The sequence below is a fragment of the Pungitius pungitius genome, chromosome 2, assembly GCF_949316345.1.
Source record: "Pungitius pungitius chromosome 2, fPunPun2.1, whole genome shotgun sequence".
In the NCBI taxonomy this organism is placed as follows: domain Eukaryota; kingdom Metazoa; phylum Chordata; class Actinopteri; order Perciformes; family Gasterosteidae; genus Pungitius; species Pungitius pungitius.
The window spans coordinates 24,710,272-24,728,728 of NC_084901.1; the positions used below are offsets into that span (position 1 = coordinate 24,710,272).

General features: G+C 40.5%; 1 protein-coding gene across 3 annotated transcripts; it reads right to left on the bottom strand.

Annotated features, from left to right (window-relative positions):
* Nucleotides 1–10,184: 10,184 nt before the first annotated feature.
* sil1 (SIL1 nucleotide exchange factor) lies at nt 10,185–16,301 on the bottom strand. Of its 3 annotated transcripts, none has more exons than XM_037461364.2 (12): nt 16,172–16,301; nt 15,782–15,901; nt 14,454–14,598; nt 14,259–14,364; nt 14,030–14,111; nt 13,491–13,577; nt 12,291–12,386; nt 12,084–12,205; nt 11,405–11,501; nt 11,150–11,314; nt 10,559–10,723; nt 10,185–10,456 (listed from the first exon to the last, which is right to left on the bottom strand). In XM_037461364.2, the coding sequence occupies exons 2-12, from the start codon at nt 15,866–15,868 to the stop codon at nt 10,259–10,261; spliced, it is 1,350 nt and encodes a 449-aa protein (XP_037317261.2). In that variant the 5' UTR covers nt 15,869–15,901; nt 16,172–16,301; the 3' UTR covers nt 10,185–10,258. The 3 variants fall into 3 exon arrangements, with proteins under 3 accessions (XP_037317261.2, XP_037317260.2, XP_062416692.1); XM_037461363.2 differs by having other exon boundaries at nt 14,030–14,123; XM_062560708.1 differs by lacking the exon at nt 11,150–11,314 and having other exon boundaries at nt 14,030–14,123.
* Between the last annotated feature and the right edge of the window lie 2,156 nt (nt 16,302–18,457).

The window sequence follows — 18,457 nt, forward strand, 5'->3', positions numbered from 1 at the left end:
ATGAAATATTACTGTGTACTTTTTGAGATAACTGAAGGCAAAGTTAGTACTTTTGCCATTATATTCGTCTTTTTCTCAATCTTTGAACTGTCTTTAAATTAGATAGCAGCCGGGTAACACTCTTTTGACACTTGATCCTATTTTAAGTTGACCTCCTCTATTACCATCTCAAATTACATGAAATATTACTGTGTACTTTTTGAGATACTTGAGGGTAAAGTTAGTACTTTTGCCATTATATTCGTCTTTTTCTCAATCTTTGAACTGTCTTTAAATCAGATCAAAGCCGGGTAACACTCTTCTGACACTTGATCCTATTTCATGTCGACCTCCTCTATCACCATGTACATTTACATAAATTATTACTGTGTACTTTTTGGGATACTTGAAGGTAAGGTTAGTAAAATTGCCATTAGATTCGTCTTTTTCTCAATCATTGAACTGTCTTTAAATCAGATACAAGCCGGGTAACACTCTTCTGACACTTGATCCTATTTTAAGTTGACCTCCTCTATTACCATCTCAAATTACATGAAATATTACTGTGTACTTTTTGAGATAACTGAAGGCAAAGTTAGTACTTTTGCCATTATATTCGTCTTTTTCTCAATCTTTGAACTGTCTTTAAATCAGATACAAGCCGGGTAACACTCTTCTGACACTTGATCCTATTTTAAGTTGACCTCCTCTATTACCATCTCAAATTACATAAAATATTACTGTGTACATTTTGAGAAAATTGAAGGCAAAGTCAGCAATATTGCCATTATATTCGTCTTTTTGTTAATGTTTGAATTATCTTTAAATCAGATAGAAGACGGGTAACACTCTTCTGACAATTGGTCCTGATTCATGTTGACCTCTTCTATCAATATGTAAAGTTACATAAAATATTACTGTGAAATTCTTTAGATACTTGAAGGTAAAGTTAGTAATATTGCCATTATATTCGTCTTTTTCTCAATCTTTGACCTATCTTTTAATCAGATAGCAGCCGGGTAACACTCTTTTGACACTTGATCCTATTTTAAGTTGACCTCCTCTATTAACATGTACATTTACATAAAATATTACTGTGGAACTTTTGAGATAACTGAAGGTAAAGTTAGTACTTTTGCCATTAGATTCGTCTTTTTCTCAATCTTTGAACTATCTTTAAATCAGATAGAAGACGGGTAACACTCTTTTGACACTTGATCCTATTACACGTTGGCCTCCTCTATTAACATGTAAAGTTACATAAAATATTACTGTGTACTTTTTGAGAAAATTGAAGGCAAAGTCAGCAATATTGCCATTATATTCGTCTTTTTGTCAATGTTTGAATTATTTTTAAATCAGATAGGAGCCGGGTAACACTCTTCTGACACTTGATCCTGGTTCATGTTGACCTCCTCTATCACCGTGTAAAGTTACATAAAATATTACTGTGTACTTTTTGGGATACCTGAAGATAAAGTTAGTAAAATTGCCATTATATTCGTCTTTTTTTAATTTTTGAACTGTCTTCAAATTAGATATCAGCTGGGTAACACTCTTTTGACACTTGATCCTATTACACGTTGGCCTCCTCTATTAACATGTAAAGTTACATAAAGTATTACTGTGTACTTTTTGAGATACTTGAAAGTAAAGTTAGTAAAATTGCCATTATATTCGTCTTTTTTTAATTTTTGAACTGTCTTTAAATTAGATAGCAGCTGGGTAACACTCTTTTGACACTTGATCCTATTACACGTTGGCCTCCTCTATTAACATGTAAAGTTACATAAAATATTACTGTGTACTTTTTGAGAAAATTGAAGGCAAAGTCAGCAATATTGCCATTATATTCGTCTTTTTGTCAATGTTTGAATTATTTTTAAATCAGATAGGAGCCGGGTAACACTCTTCTGACACTTGATCCTGGTTCATGTTGACCTCCTCTATCACCGTGTAAAGTTACATAAAATATTACTGTGTACTTTTTGGGATACCTGAAGATAAAGTTAGTAAAATTGCCATTATATTCGTCTTTTTTTAATTTTTGAACTGTCTTCAAATTAGATATCAGCTGGGTAACACTCTTTTGACACTTGATCCTATTACACGTTGGCCTCCTCTATTAACATGTAAAGTTACATAAAGTATTACTGTGTACTTTTTGAGATACTTGAAAGTAAAGTTAGTAAAATTGCCATTATATTCGTCTTTTTTTAATTTTTGAACTGTCTTTAAATTAGATAGCAGCTGGGTAACACTCTTTTGACACTTGATCCTATTACATGTTGGCCTCCTCTATTAACATGTAAAGTTACGTAAAATATTACTGTGTACTTTTTGAGATACTTGAAGGTAAAGTTAGTACTTTTGCCATTATATTCGTCTTTTTCTCAATCATTGAACCGTCTTTAAAATCAGATAGCAGCCGGGTAACACTCTTCTGACACTTGAACGTATTTCACGTTGACCTCCTCTATCAATATGTAAAGTTACATAAAATATTACTGTGTACTTTTTGAGATACTTGAAGGTAAAGTTAGTAAAATTGCCATTATATTCGTATTTTGTCAATCTTTGAACTATCTTTTAATCCGATAGAAGCCGGGTAACACTGTTCTGACACTTGGTCCTGGTTCATGTTGACCTCCTCTATTAACATGTACATTTACATGAAATATTACTGTGTACATTTTGAGATAACTGAAGGTATAGTAATATTGCCATTATATTCGTATTTTGTCAATGTTTGAATTATTTTTAAATCAGATAGCAGCCGGGTAACACTCTTTTGACACTTGATCCTGCTTCATGTTGACCTCCTCTATCCCCATGTAGTTGTTGCATAAAATTAGATTTTGTAGCTTATGAGCACAGGTGAAATCAGTAAGAATGACATGTTATTTGTCATTTCCCTTCCCTCTATGCCCATGTATATTTCCATAAACCTTTACTGTACAGTTTGAAATAAGAGAAAGTCAGCGCAGTTGGTACTTTGTCCCCTTCAGTGCAGACCACAGGATGTACGATCCAGGGGCCCCTATCAGGCCATTGTTCCTCCTCGGTTGGATGTAGCTGCCGGTGGACTTTTGTTTTTGCACTGACCGCGTTATGCGTGTTCCGGTTACGAAAGGAGTTGCTCCTGCGGGGGTCCATGGGTGGGACCCTCCTCTATCGCTCCAGCAGTTCTGGGGCTGCACCTCATTTGACTTTGACCTCAGATCAGACAAGCTAACCCTCTGAATTGAAGCATCTTACTAAGTGCAGGAAAGGAAACTTACAAGGTTACCCGCAGTAGCGGCAAGCGAAGAGGAAAGAGCCCAGTGCCAAAATGCGGTTCCACGTGGGACCGCTCAGCCTGCACATCAGATTGAGGCAGAGCCCATAGATGGCAGGAGGCCGTAACAACCTTTCTTGAAGTCGGGTTGTTTGGACAACAAACCCTAACCCTAAGAACTCCATCAAAGGCTAAATACTAGCACGAGACTGATAGTGAACAAGTACCGTAAACCTCTATGGCAGACTGTAACCTTCAGGAATCAGGAATCAGGAAACGTTTATTGTCATAATATGTTGGACATACATGGAAATTGTCTTGGCGGTTGGTGCATGACAGAAGACAGTACAATAATGATGACATAGTGCAAATGAGATAAAAATAAAATAAAAGTATAATAAAATATATGCTATGGGTTAGTACGCTAAAAACTAAAGCTATGGGTTAGTAAGTTAGAGGAGATAAGAAAATTAGAAATAAAAATATAGATTATAGATTAAGTGCACCAGCTAAACAAGTGACGAGTGACAAGTGAAAGTGACAAAGTGAATGAATGAACATGGGAGTCCGAGTCAGTCAGGGGGGGCCCCGGCCTCTGTTGATGAGCCCGACTGCCGAAGGGAAGAAACTGTTCGTGTGGCGGGAGGTCTTAGTCCTGATGGACCGCAGCCTCCTGCCGGATGGAAGGGGCACAAACAGTTCATGTCCAGGGTGGGAGGGGTCGGCTACAATCTTTCTGGCCCGCTTCAAAGACCTGGAAGCGAACAAGTTCTGGAGAGACGGAAGATTGCAGCCAATCACCCTCTCTGCAGAGCGGATGACATGCTGCAGCCTGCCCTTGTCCTTGTCCTTGGCTGTGGCTGCAGCGTACCACACGGTGATGGAGGAACAGAGGATGGACTCCATGATGGCCGTGTAGAAGTGCACCATCATCGTCTGAGGCAGGTTGAATTTCTTCAGCTGCCTCAGGAAGAACATCCGCTGCTGAGCCTTTTTCGTGATGGAGCTGATGTTCAGCTCCCACTTGAGGTCCTGGGTGATGATGGAGCCCAGGAAACGGAAGGAGTCCACAGTGGTGACGGGGGAGTCACACAAGGTGAGGGGGGAAGGTAGGGCTGTATTCCTCCTGAAGTCCACGACCATCTCCACTGTCTTCATTGAACCGGTGTTGATGGACCGAGAGGCAGAGACGTGTTTCCCCAGCTTCACGTGCTGCTTCATGTCGGACAGGAAGTCAGTGATCCACTTGCAGGTGGAGGTGGGCAAACCAGAGTTTGTCCTGCAGCAGAGACGGGATGATGGTGTTGAAGGCGGAGCTGAAGTCCACAAACAGGATCCTGGCGTAGGTTCCTGGGGAGTCCAGATGCTGGAGGATGAAGTGGAGGGCCATGTTGATAGCATCGTCTACAGACCTGTTGGCTCTGTAGGCGAACTGCAGGGGTCCAGGAGAGGGTCGGTGAGGGACTTAAGGTGGGACAGGACTAGCCGTTCAAAGGACTTCATGACTACAGAGGTCAGTGCGACGGGTCTGTAGTCATTTAGTCCTTATTATCCTGGGCTTCTTGGGAACAGGGATGATGGTGGAGGCCTTGAAGCAGGCTGGGACGTGGCATGACACCAAGGAGGTGTTGAAGATGGCGGTGAAAACAGGAGACAGCTGGTCAGCACAATGCTTCAGGGTGTGGGGCGAGACTGAGTCCGGACCGGCTGCTTTCCGGGGGTTTTGTCTTCAGGCAACACAATACTTTTTTGGACCTTACACTGACCTACCCTTTAATTAAAAACAATGTATAGAATATGTTTTTGTGTGCATGAGTATGTAACTAAGTATATTTGGTAATTAATTTATTGTTATTTCTTTATTAAAACTGGGTGTTTTGGTTAGTTGACACAAGGCAACACTGTGCAGTTAGGTCATTGACCACAGTCAATATTTTTGTTGTACCAACTACTGATATTGAATGGGAATGGAAACAGGAACATTTAATGGGCGAAATGTTTGTAAATCAAGCTGTTAGGGCTGATCCATCTGACAGTGAGGACAGTGACAACGAGGAAAGTGAGCTTGAAAGGAGTCAGAAAGATTGGATTGGAGTCAGAAAGATTGGATCCCTGCCAGACAGTTAGGAGATCAGGGGTCCGTCAGGGGTCAGTCAGTAGAACAATGTGTGTCCTTCATTCATTCATTCATTTTGAATATGACATTCATATTTGTACTTTCTTAGGATAACGCATGTCTGATCAAAGCGACAGTGAGTCTGTGGATCAAGATGAGGATGAAGACATAGTAGAGGCTGAACACCCCACAATACATTCTGTGCTCGCCCTGGCATAACATTTCTAATGATATCATGTCCCCCCTTCAGTATTTTAAGATATTCTTCAGGTTATTGTAGGTCAGTCGAATGTGTATGCCATACAAAGTGACACAAACAAGCCCTTTAAGTTTACATGTTTTGGATGTGGATTTTGTACATACAGTGTTGGTAATTTCATTTCTTTGTTTAATATTTTTTAATTTATGTTTGGATCCATTTGTAGTTAATGTCCTCAAAATGAACTTCTTTCTAAATGCCTACATTGCTTTTTTGACTTATTTCACTTTATATATACAAGTTGCCCTGAGGCAACAAACCAAAATCAAGTTGGGGGGGGGGGGGGGCGCATACATTTTATGGTTGATAAAAGCTCCCCAAATATGGGATGAAATATGTTTTACTCCACAAATTAACGTCATGCCAATGAAGAAAAATTAAAAAGGACTATGAAGAGAGAGTTCAACAGGGCGTAAAACCGTTGAGAGGTCAAAAGGCACTGCGGCCCTGCACCGCCACCGCCTTTCGGCCGACCCTGCCCCCGGTCCAACTGTTCTCCGGGGCAGACAGTTCTCAGAGCGACCAACCTTGTTGCATCGCCAGGGCGTTAATTAACCAACTCCAGTCAAAGGACCCTGTAGCTCAATAAAAGTGAAGGCTGACGCGTGCCGGCTGAGGCCCACCATTGGCTCGGCTTCTATCTGATTTAAAGACAGTTCAAAGATTGAGAAAAAACTAATATAATTGCAAAAGTACTAACTTTACCTGCAATTTTCTCAAAAAGTCCACAGTAATATTTTATGTAACTTTACATGTTAATAGAGGAGGTCAACGTGAAATACGTTCAAGTGTCAGAAGAGTGTTACCCGGCTGCTATCTGATTTTAAAGACGGTTCAATGATTGAGAAAAAGACGAATATAATGGCAAAAGTACTAACTTTACCTTCAAGTATCTCAAAAAGTACACAGTAATATTTTATGTAACTTTACATATTGATAGAGGAGGTCAACGTGAAATACGTTCAAGTGTCAGAAGAGTGTTACCCGGCTGCTATCTGATTTTAAAGACGGTTCAATGATTGAGAAAAAGACGAATATAATGGCAAAAGTACTAACTTTACTTTCAAGTATCTCAAAAAGTACACAGTAATACTTTATGTAACTTTACATGTTAATAGAGGAGGCCAACGTGTAATAGGATCAAGTGTCAAAAGAGTGTTACCCAGCTGATATCTAATTTGAAGACAGTTCAAAAATTAAAAAAAGACGAATATAATGGCAATTTTACTAACTTTATCTTCAGGTATCCCAAAAAGTACACAGTAATATTTTATGTAACTTTACACGGTGATAGAGGAGGTCAACATGAACCAGGATCAAGTGTCAGAAGAGTGTTACCCGGCTCCTATCTGATTTAAAAATAATTCAAACATTGACAAAAAGACGAATATAATGGCAATATTGCTGACTTTGCCTTCAATTTTCTCAAAAAGTACACAGTAATATTTTATGTAACTTTACATGTTAATAGAGGAGGCCAACATGAACCAGGATCAAGTGTCAAAAGAGTGTTACCCGTCTTCTATCTGATTTAAAGATAGTTCAAAGATTGAGAAAAAGACGAATCTAATGGCAAAAGTACTAACTTTACCTTCAGTTATCTCAAAAGTTCCACAGTAATATTTTATGTAAATGTACATGTTAATAGAGGAGGTCAACTTAAAATAGGATCAAGTGTCAAAAGAGTGTTACCCGGCTGCTATCTGATTAAAAGATAGGTCAAAGATTGAGAAAAAGACGAATATAATGGCAATATTACTAACTTTACCTTCAAGTATCTAAAGAATTTCACAGTAATATTTTATGTAACTTTACATATTGATAGAAGAGGTCAACATGAATCAGGACCAATTGTCAGAAGAGTGTTACCCGTCTTCTATCTGATTTAAAGATAATTCAAACATTAACAAAAAGACGAATATAATGGCAATATTGCTGACTTTGCCTTCAATTTTCTCAAAAAGTACACAGTAATATTTTATGTAATTTGAGATGGTAATAGAGGAGGTCAACCTAAAATAGGATCAAGTGTCAGAAGAGTGTTACCCGGCTTGTATCTGATTTAAAGACAGTTCAAAGATTGAGAAAAAGACGAATATAATGGCAAAAGTACTAACTTTGCCTTCAGTTATCTCAAAAAGTACACAGTAATATTTTATGTAACTTTACATGTTAATAGAGGAGGCCAACGTGTAATAGGATCAAGTGTCAAAAGAGTGTTACCCGTCTTCTATCTGATTTAAAGATAGTTCAAAGATTGAGAAAAAGACGAATCTAATGGCAAAAGTACTAACTTTACCTTCAGTTATCTCAAAAAGTACACAGTAATATTTCATGTAATTTGAGATGGTAATAGAGGAGGTCAACTTAAAATAGGATCAAGTGTCAGAAGAGTGTTACCCGGCTTGTATCTGATTTAAAGACAGTTCAATGATTGAGAAAAAGACGAATCTAATGGCAATTTTACTAACCTTACCTTCAAGTATCCCAAAAAGTACACAGTAATAATTTATGTAAATGTACATGGTGATAGAGGAGGTCGACATGAAATAGGATCAAGTGTCAGAAGAGTGTTACCCGGCTTTGATCTGATTTAAAGACAGTTCAAAGATTGAGAAAAAGACGAATATAATGGCAAAAGTACTAACTTTACCCTCAAGTATCTCAAAAAGTACACAGTAATATTTCATGTAATTTGAGATGGTAATAGAGGAGGTCAACTTAAAATAGGATCAAGTGTCAAAAGAGTGTTACCCGGCTGCTATCTAATTTAAAGACAGTTCAAAGATTGAGAAAAAGACGAATATAATGGCAAAAGTACTAACTTTGCCTTCAGTTATCTCAAAAAGTACACAGTAATATTTCATGTAATTTGAGATGGTAATAGAGGAGGTCAACTTAAAATAGGATCAAGTGTCAAAAGAGTGTTACCCAGCTGCTATCTAATTTAAAGACAGTTCAAAAATGAAAAAAAGACGAATATAATGGCAATATTACTAACTTTACCTTCAAGTATCTCAAAAAGTACACAGTAATATTTCATGTAAATGTACAAGTTAATAGAGGAGATCAGATTTAAATAGGACCAAGTGTCAAAAGAGTGTTACCCATCTGCTATCTGATTTAAAGAGAGTTCAAATATTGATAAAAGACACTTCAAATGATGATCAGTGCCTTTTTGGCTGTACAGCCCCTTTTACCGTAATACCCAACATAGAGGCGCATTTCCTTTTGAAATGCGGTCCACATGACCGCAGTCCGTGAAACAGGAGGACGGTCACAGTTTACAACAGCGACGATACAACAACGATAAAAACGCCGGAATCTGTAGATTGAGAGGTATGGTAATTTAATGTTTAGTTATATCGTTGTTCCCTCTGAATGTGTAGGAAACTTATCTAGCACTAAGTAGCAGCTAAAGTCGAACTACACTGCACTAGCTGGCTAGCTTAGCAGCCTGCAAACCAAGTTAAGCGTTGAACGTTAGCATTTATTTTTTTTTAATTATTAGGATACCGCTATGAAATATGAAACGCTGTTTTCTGGACTGAAGACTGAGGGTGTTTGTTTGCAGATGTGTGTTCAATAGAGCTAACAGTGTCTGGAATATAGTGTGACAGTCTAGATTTAAGTAGATATAACACACCCAGTAAGCAGTACCGCATGTGAGCGCAGCTTCTCAGCTCTTAAACTCATCAAGACCCATTAGCACACAACAATGACAGATAACAGACTGAGCAACCTGGGTGTTCTCAGCATTGAGGCTAGAAGAGAAAAGTCACTTGACATGGACAAATTTATTAAACTTTTTGCTACCAATCACCAAAACAGGCAAATTCATCTGAGGATGGATGAACCTAGAATTTGTCTAATGGTCTTGTTTTTGTGTTAAGGTTTGCTTGGTTTATGTTACAACTGTTACAAGTTACATTATGAAGAAGCACCTTAACCCTTTAGTTATATTTGGTCTGGTGGCATTGCATTGGACTTTAAGTCTTGTCTTGTGGTCTTGGCCCTATGTGAAAGCATTTTGTAGCAGCAGAATGAGGAAAAGCAAGAACTAGCTACCTCTATTGCACTTTGTTACTATTATTAGAATCCTCTATTGTTCATGAGAGTTTAAAGGTTTACATAACATTACTTCATAGTATATACTTTGTTTGGAATTAAGATTTGTTTGTTTTTTGTTACAATTGTTTATGTATATGTAACGGATTGTATATAGGTTCTGTTAAATTGCTGCTAAAATGGGGACAGCGCCTTCTACCATGGCCACCCCACACTAGCTTTGTGTCCCATCTTGGCCACCCCAGTAAAAATGTTCTGGATACGCCACTGTATAGTTATTCAACATCTCTGATGCAACAGTAAGTTTCTTAATCTCATCTTGAAGGACTGTGACAGATGTCCTGTTTTTGTTTTCTCTATTAATGATAAGTAATGAGATGATCTTGCCTTATGGAAAGCCTCTTTCTATGCTTTTAAGGCTGTCTTGCCAAACTGGCCTGGATTCTTCCAGATCCACAAAAAACACCGTAATTTTTGCAAATCATTTATTCATAAAACACAGCAATACGGGTCTTATCACAACACACATCCCAAAGAAATCTGTGTGTGTGCAATCTCATTATTGCATTTTTACTTGTAAAGAATTTATAAGCTCTACAATCTCTGCAAAGTAGCTGTTCTCTTCCCCTACAATTATTTCTGACTCAACCATTTCCTGGTACTGGTCTCTGAGAGTGAGCAGGGAGCCCAGTAAAGACCGGTCTGAGCGGTACTGATCCAAACACATGGGAGCCATTGCCAACAAAGCCCGCAAAGCCTGAAAGCAAAAGGACAACACTTTGAACAAGCTAATTTTATACATACCTGTTATGGTATAAATGGCTCATATAATGAATGAATGCTGTCAAAACCAGCCCACCTTTTCTCTGTAGTCATGCTCAGTGGACTCCAGCAGCTGTGGGACCAGATTGCACCAGCCCTTCTCCAGCAGCTCCCCCTGCAGAGACACCTTGGAGTACTGATGCACTCGCTCCTCGTGGGCCGCATCATGGCCCAGGTCCAAACCAGCCCGAGAAATTAACTCCTGGTGGAGCAGGACAGACCAACATCATCTAGGATGTCCTGATCTACATCCTCAACAAATTGCCTCTAAAAAAATAAACCACAGGGAGATTTCAAGTCCTAGATAAACTTCAAATACAGTTTGTGAAGGTGACTATCTGAAACTAAAAATGTGTCCCAGAGAGGCTGCGTAGGAGGGACCAACATGGGATCCAGGGTGGTATTTTCTAGATTTATTTGCAGGTTGGATAAACTAACTCTTGTGCTGGATACCACACATTGTAAATGTTCTGCCAACTTTCAGAACATCCAAAGCGTGGTAAACAGCAATCAGCAAAAAACAAGGTTCCCTCATCTGCCATTTCCATACTAAATATCCAATACCATGGACCTCATATACCAAAAATGGCACAAGCCATACCTGGCTCCTACGGTTTGTTTGTTGTACCTTCTCACTGATCATGTCATACAACATGGTGACAATGCGTGTACGCAGAACTCCTCCTCCATCGGCCGTGAATATCTCTGATAGGACCTGCAGCCCTCCATGTGACAAGAAATGGTGCTGTGCGTAGGGAAAGTTACGTAAGAGGGAGGCCACTGCAAACAGTACCTGATAGGAGGAGGGGACAATCACACAGAAAAACATTAAAGCACATTGCATGCATCTGTTTACACCTTCAGCAGCAATTGTGATAAATACCTTTTTTTTGACTCCGAGTGGTTGAGCAGTAGCCATCATAGTTAAAAGCGTCTGTAGAGCCCCACACTCTACAGCCTTCACCTGTACCATCGGGTTACTGCAGGACAGAAGCTTTCCAACGTTAGCTACCGCTGACCAGAGTGATGCACACAAGAACACACACCAAGTGCACACAGTGATGTGGACCCCTGCTTAAATAAATGGGTAGATACGATTAGGAAATCTATAGGACTGGTGTATTTTAATACTAAACAGCTGATCTATAGTCAATAAATGGAATTTTAATTATTATGTATAGCTTAAAAATCACAACATTTTCCTCAGAGAGCTTAAAGGTCTGAACCGAAACCCTGAGATCGGCACAGAAAAAACTTCCCCATAATGAAAACCCTTCAAAGGAGGGAGAAAAAAGAAAGAATTCTTATGTAGAACGGCAGAGGAGGGATCCCTGTACCAGGATGGACATACTGCAATGGATGTCTTGTTTCCAGAATGAAAAATGTAAAAGAACAACAATACCGCCAATTCCTACGACAGAAGTGATTCAAATATTGGTAGCAGATTAAGAGTTTAAAGTTACTATTAATAATAACAGCAGTAGTGAATGTAGTAGATATGCAGCTTAATAGTGTGATGCGTATATCATTCAGATCTTAGCTAATATTTTATGAAACTGTACCTTGACACGGCAGATCCCAGAACAAAGGCAGAGGTTTCCTGCAGTCTAAAGTCTGTACTGTTCAGACCTTCTACAATAAGTTGGAGACCACCCATTGAACACAGGGACTGACCGTTGTCCACCTAACACACAAACATGCAGGTCAGCGAATTACATCTTCTAACATCTCCGAGGCCCACGTGTAAGTCTAAATAAGTGTTCAGATACCTGATGCACCAAATACTCCAGGTCCAGCAGGAGGTTTAGTTTCAGCTCTGTGGTCGAGTTGCTGTTTTTTAACTGGTCCAGCAGCCTCTTCATTATCTACACAACACCACAACACAAAACAACTGTGTACGTTTAAAATTTGATTTGAACATGTCTTGCACTGGCTTCACAGTTCATCTAAAGAAAGTCTTGCTGTGAAGGAAATTAGTTCCCATGGCTAACTATCATCACCAACAAGCAGATGTTGGGCAGTCATCCATGCCTCGGTTAGGCACTTGACAATGCTATGCAGGAGACTAAGGAAAAGACAGTAACACATGAATGTTTGAAATGAATAAAATAAATTAAAAATGAAATAAATAAATATGGACTGAAATAAAAGTACCATGAAAATGTATTTAATATTTATGTATTTATTGACTCATTTATTTATTTCACGATGTATTTCAAATGCATATTTCATGTATTTATTTATGTATTTATTTATTTAATTGTGAATAAAACGGCATTCCATAGGTCATAACTTGCTACTATCTAGTCCGGATCAACGAGGCCACTATCATTGTGCAGTGATTTATGCTTGATTTGTCGTTATTTTGTCTATGGATTTTATTATTGTGATAAGCTTGCTGCTAATAATTTTAAGCTGCCAAGCGTTATTGCGCTGAAAGTGATTGTCGCTGCAGTATTATAATTCATGGTCAGAATAACTGTTATGATCTTAGATTGTTCAAATACTCCGGCCCTCTTCTTCACCGTAGCTTGCAGCAACAACAAAAAAAAAGAAGTCACCATAGCACCAGCATTTTCTTCCTCTGTATTCGAAATAACAGTTTTACTACTGCCATCCTTGCTCTCGCTTGCCCTTAGTCTGACAGTTGTCACTATAGCATTGGTTATAGATATAATTGATCTTGATTGTAATTCAATAAACTGTGATAATTTAAAGAACATTTCTCTTACTTGGTGGTGACAAGTAAGAGAAATGTGTTTTTACTCTTGGACTGAATCTCAATTATTGGACTTGGTTAATAGTATTGGTTATTTTCCCCTAATTATTTATTAGTCGAAATGACGAGCCACTCCTTTGAGTATTAAGCACTTTAATTATTTCTGAAGAATTTGAAGGCCTAATATTGCAGATGGGAAAACTTGATTTTTGCGAGTCAGATGTGATACCTCACTGATATTATCACATACCTGAATATCTGTCTCCACCAGCAGGTCTAGCTGAGCCATGTCTCTCTTTAACTCCCCCAGGGGACGGTACTTGGATGTCACAGAGTTCTATGAACATGAACACTGCATTTAGAATGTTTCCCATATTTTACTTTGATGCCAGATATCCCTGATGGACACCTAAAGCGGTTATTTACACTTTCCTCAAAGCCAAAGCGGTTATTTACACTTTCCTCAAAGCCACAGGAGTCCTTTAATAAGAAGTCATTTTACAGCTGATCTATTGCTGCCTTAATCTGTTATTTCGGTAAATCCAAATTAACCCTTAAAAACACCACTGCCACACAATAAAAAAAGTCAGCGTCTTGTGTCTTTGAAAAGAGCATCTATGGTTGCAACGGCCTGAGTTAGGTTCTGCTTCTCAGAACTAGGTGGCGTGTCTACTGTGAGTAATAGAGCCATTATGGAGAGTAGCTTTGTATAACCACACTTCTATCTATACATTTAATCAACTATGGAATATGCTCCACTGTCATTTGTTGGGCTGTATCTTTGCTTACTGGGTTCAGGTCATCTTTCATCTTCTTCATGGCCCGTTTCAGGTCGTCAGCACTGATGGTAGACTGGTCGTTTTCGGTCTCTCTGGAAACAGAACTTTACTACAAATATTCAGATTTTGTCCTGCTCAAAGAAGACCACTCAAGGTAGTAGTAACTGCTGGTTCTACAAAGAACAAAATAGGCAAGTCAAATATGGATTGATGACACTGATCTTAAAAGAAACCCATACCTGTGTTCTTGTGTCCAATATTTAAGCTGCTCTTCGCCCAATCTGACCTCCCTGTGGCCTGTCTGCAGATTCAGCCTCACATGAGAACCTGCTGGCACTGCCTGGCCTACACACACACACACACACACACACACAAGTCCACAAGTCCAGAACAAAAAAAGTATTTTTGACTAGGACAAAGTAGCAGTAATTTACCTGCTTTGAGTGTTTGCCAATTGTCAGTAGGTTGGACCACCTCAAAATCTCCTTCCTCTTCATCAACTGTCACTTCCGCTTTCTTATCAACACTTCCTTCCTCCCATCCTTCTGTATTCTCCACCACAGTTAATGCACGGTCAGACTGTCCACAAATAGAGAATAACAATATCTCTTTAGAAGTTTGGATACGAACACAAAGAATTAGATTTTGCTTTAAATAAGACAATGGTCATTAAGCATATTAGCTTTTGGGAATGAGACTGATTTACTTGCATAAGGCCCAACTTCCCAGTGTTTGAAATTGTACTGGCCCTTGTAACACATTCTTCATCCCATCATTGAAGTACCTAATGTACTTTCCGGTATGGGGGAAACGGTTAACATGGATTTCCAAAGAATCAACAGCATCTGTCAGCGTCTGTCTCGTTAAACCCCATCTCTGCAGCTACTCGGGAATTCTGGTGATCCTCCAATCCTCACATTAGTTGAAGCTTGAAAGTTCAGTTGAACACTTCAATCCAAATTCTCGTTGATAATTTCTCAAATAACACTGAACATATTTGCAGTAACAGATCACCTCGTCCTTCTCCATTCAATGTATGGACCAAACCGTTTTGAAACCTCGGCTAGAATCAAGTGAAGAGCAAAAGCCGTGATCAGTGAGGAGAATAAGGACGTTGCAGAGGAAACTTGTTGGCTGAATAAATCCTAACACACCTTACCGGAAAGTGATCTGACGCCCCGCAGGTATAAATAAATCACTCTTCACGGCAATAGTTATTTAGTCTCCACAATGGAAGACTGCGCTCGCACGCGCACGCGCACACACACACACACGGTCTTCCTCCATAGGCATGTTGTCGCAATCTTTCAATAAATATATTTTCTTCAAATGTATTTCTTTATATGTGGCAGTGATGCAGTGCTCACCTATACGATCATTATCGCTGCAGTTGATATGTGAGGCATTTAAGATTTCCAGCAATATGCTTTATGAATATTTGACGAATCATGCGACGAGGCAGAAGACAGCTGCTGATATTAAATAAACAACACGTAGCGTAGGCAAACCAGTAGGAACTTGACACCGGAGCGCCATACTTGATGGTCTGAATAGACTGGGGGAAGGAGAGTCTTTATTCCGTAAATATTTCACTATTAATCGCGTTTTCCCCCTAACTGTATTTGCTTCTGTTAGTTATTTAAATCCCTTTGGTTTAGAACCTCGAGTTATCATATTCTCTGAGTGGCTATTAGGAAAAGCTTTAGCTGGCCGAGGTTTTCTGGAGAGGTAGAACCTACAACACACATCCGATACAACTCACCTTCTGTCCAACAGTGCTGGCTATCTGACAGTGGTGCAGCAACAAGAAAAGTGCGGCTCCACTCGCGCCGGTGTAGATCAGCTTCATTACAACTATGACGTCACACAGTTATCTGCTTCCCTACGGACACATGTACATACGGAACATGTATACGCTGCTTAACTCGAACTTTTATCACCATTTAGCTCTGAATCATAAGCCATGATTAAAGAGTTAGATGTGACTACGAACTGAGTATAGTTAACATTAGGTTGGTCAAAATAAATGAAGTTAGCCGATCCAAGCCGGTCGTGTGTGATAGCAAACCAACAACGACAGCAAATATACCCAGAATGGATATCAAAGAACGAGTCGAAATAAAATAACGGCAGAGCAAGAGCAACTACTCACCCGTAACAGTGACATAGATAAATGGACCGGGTCACGGACACACTCGATACACTGCACTCTTTTGAAGGCTTCCGTAGCTTTCCCTCTGCTCTCTACATTAGCTCAGCCACGTAGCTCCGCCTACCTAACGTTAGCTCGCTCTTCCTAGCTCCCCTACATAGTTCTTGCTCTTATTTTTTTCTACATTGTAAATTAATATTGAATATTGACATCCAAACTATGAAGGAGCATGTATAGATTTATGTGGTAAACAAAATAATGCTAAACAAACCAGACTGTTTAATATTTTAGATCTTTTGCTTTCAAGGCGAGTTCTTTTTAATTTTCCTTCATTGGCATGACTTTATTTTGGGGGTAAAACATGTTTCATCCCATATTTAGGGAGCTTTTATCAACCATAAAATGTACGCCCCCACCCCCTAACTTGATTTTGGCCTGTTGCCTCAGGGCAAACAAGCAATGTAGGCATTTAGAAAGTAGTTCATTTTTAGGACATTAACCTCAAATGGATGGATATTAAAAAATATATATAATAAAAAATAAAATGTATGCTATGGGTTAGTAAGTTCTGTTAGTAAGGTCTGCTTCAATCTTTCTAGCCCGCTTCAAGGTCTGGGAAGCAAACAAGTCCTGGAGAGACTGCAGATTGCAGCCAATCACCTTCTCTGCAGAGCTGATGACACGCTGCAGCCTACCCTTGTCCTTGGCAGTGGCTGCAGCGTATCACACGGTGATGGAGGAGCAGAGGATGGACTCCATGATGGCCGTGTAGAAGTGCACCATCATCGTTTTTGGCAGGTTGAATTTCTTCAGCTGCCTCAGGAAGAACAACCTCTGCTGAGCCTTTTTGGTGATGGAGCTGATGTTCAGCTCCCACTTGAGATCCTGGGTGATGATGAAGCCAAAGAAACAGAAGGAATCCACAGTGGTGACGGGGGAGTCCCACAGGGTGAGGGGGTAAGGTGGGGGTGCGTACTTCCTGAAGTCCACAACCATCTCCACTGTCTTCAGGGCGTTGAGCTCCAGGTTGTTCTGGCTGCACCACGTCACCAGGTGTTCAGACTCCCACCTGTAAGCGGACTCATCCCCACCAGAGATCAGTCCAATGAGGGTGGTGTCATCTGCAAACTTCAGGAGCTTAACGGACTGGTGACTAGAGGTGCAGTTGTTGGTGTACAGGGAGAAGAGCAGAGGGGAAAGAATGCAGCCTTGGGGAGAACCGGTGCTGATGGACCGAGAGGCAGAGACGTGTTTCCCCAGCTTCACGTGCTGCTTCCTGTTGGACAGGAAGTAAGTGATCCACTTGCAGTTGGAGTCGGGCACGTGCAGCTGAGAGAGTTTGTCCTGCAGCAGAGACGGAATGATGGTGTTGAAGGCAGAGCTGAAGTCCACAGACAGGATCCTGGCGTAGGTTCCTGGGGAGTCCAGATGCTGGAGGATGAAGCGGAGGGCCATGTTGACAGCATCTCTACAGACCTGTTGGCTCTGTAGACGAACTGCAGGGGGTCCAGGAGGGGGTCGGTGAGGGTCTTCAGGTGGGACAGGACTAGCCGTTCAAAGGAGTTCATGCTTCAGGGTGTGGGGGGAGACAGAGTCCGGACCGACTGCTTTACGGGGGTTCTGTCTTTTAAAGAGCCGGTTAACGTCTCTCTCCAGGACAGAGAGGGACGGTGGGGAGGGTAATCCAAAGGTGTGAGCCACTGATGGGTTGGGGGATGGAGTCAGGACATTGTCTTTCAAATCTGCAGTAGAACTCATTCAGCTCGTCTGCCAGGCGGAGGTCATTCATGCAATGGGGGTTTTTCGGCTTGTAGTTTGAGAGGTTTTTAAAGCCTCTCCAAACTGAAGCAGAGTTGTTAGCTGAGAACTGTTTTTGGAGTTTCTCAGAATACAGTCGTTTAGCTTCTCTCACCGCCTTGCTAAACCTGTATACCAGACCCCCGCTGGAGCATCACCTTTAGTAACCGAAACACGCGTTACACAGTCAAGAACAAAAGTCCACCGACAGCTACATCCGACCGAGGAGGAATAATGGCCTGATAGGGGTCCCCGGTCTGCACTGAAGGTGACAAAGGACTGTTACAAGTGTGGGTTCTGGGGGAGGGGTTCCAATGGAAGTTTTTATTGTTTTCCGTTCTGCCCAATATCTCCCTCGGCGATGGCTCTCCCGGTGTCTCTCTCCCGATGCCTCTCCTACTGGGGTTTTTAAGCACAGCCCAGTCAGCCTCTGCCTGATCATGATTGCTCTCACCTGGCGCCGTTCCCTGAGCCGCTCCCCCTTTCCCC

Bases quoted from the DNA above. Each gene is read 5' to 3' on its own strand.
- sil1 (XM_037461363.2), bottom strand. From the start codon at position 15,868: ATGAAGCTGATCTACACCGGCGCGAGTGGAGCCGCACTTTTCTTGTTG. The intron at 14,365-14,453 runs GTAAATTACTGC...GTGTGTGTGTAG, and splicing joins TTGGCAAACACTCAAAGCAG to GCCAGGCAGTGCCAGCAGGT. The intron at 10,724-11,149 runs GTACAACAAACA...CTGCTCCACCAG, and splicing joins ATGACATGATCAGTGAGAAG to GAGTTAATTTCTCGGGCTGG.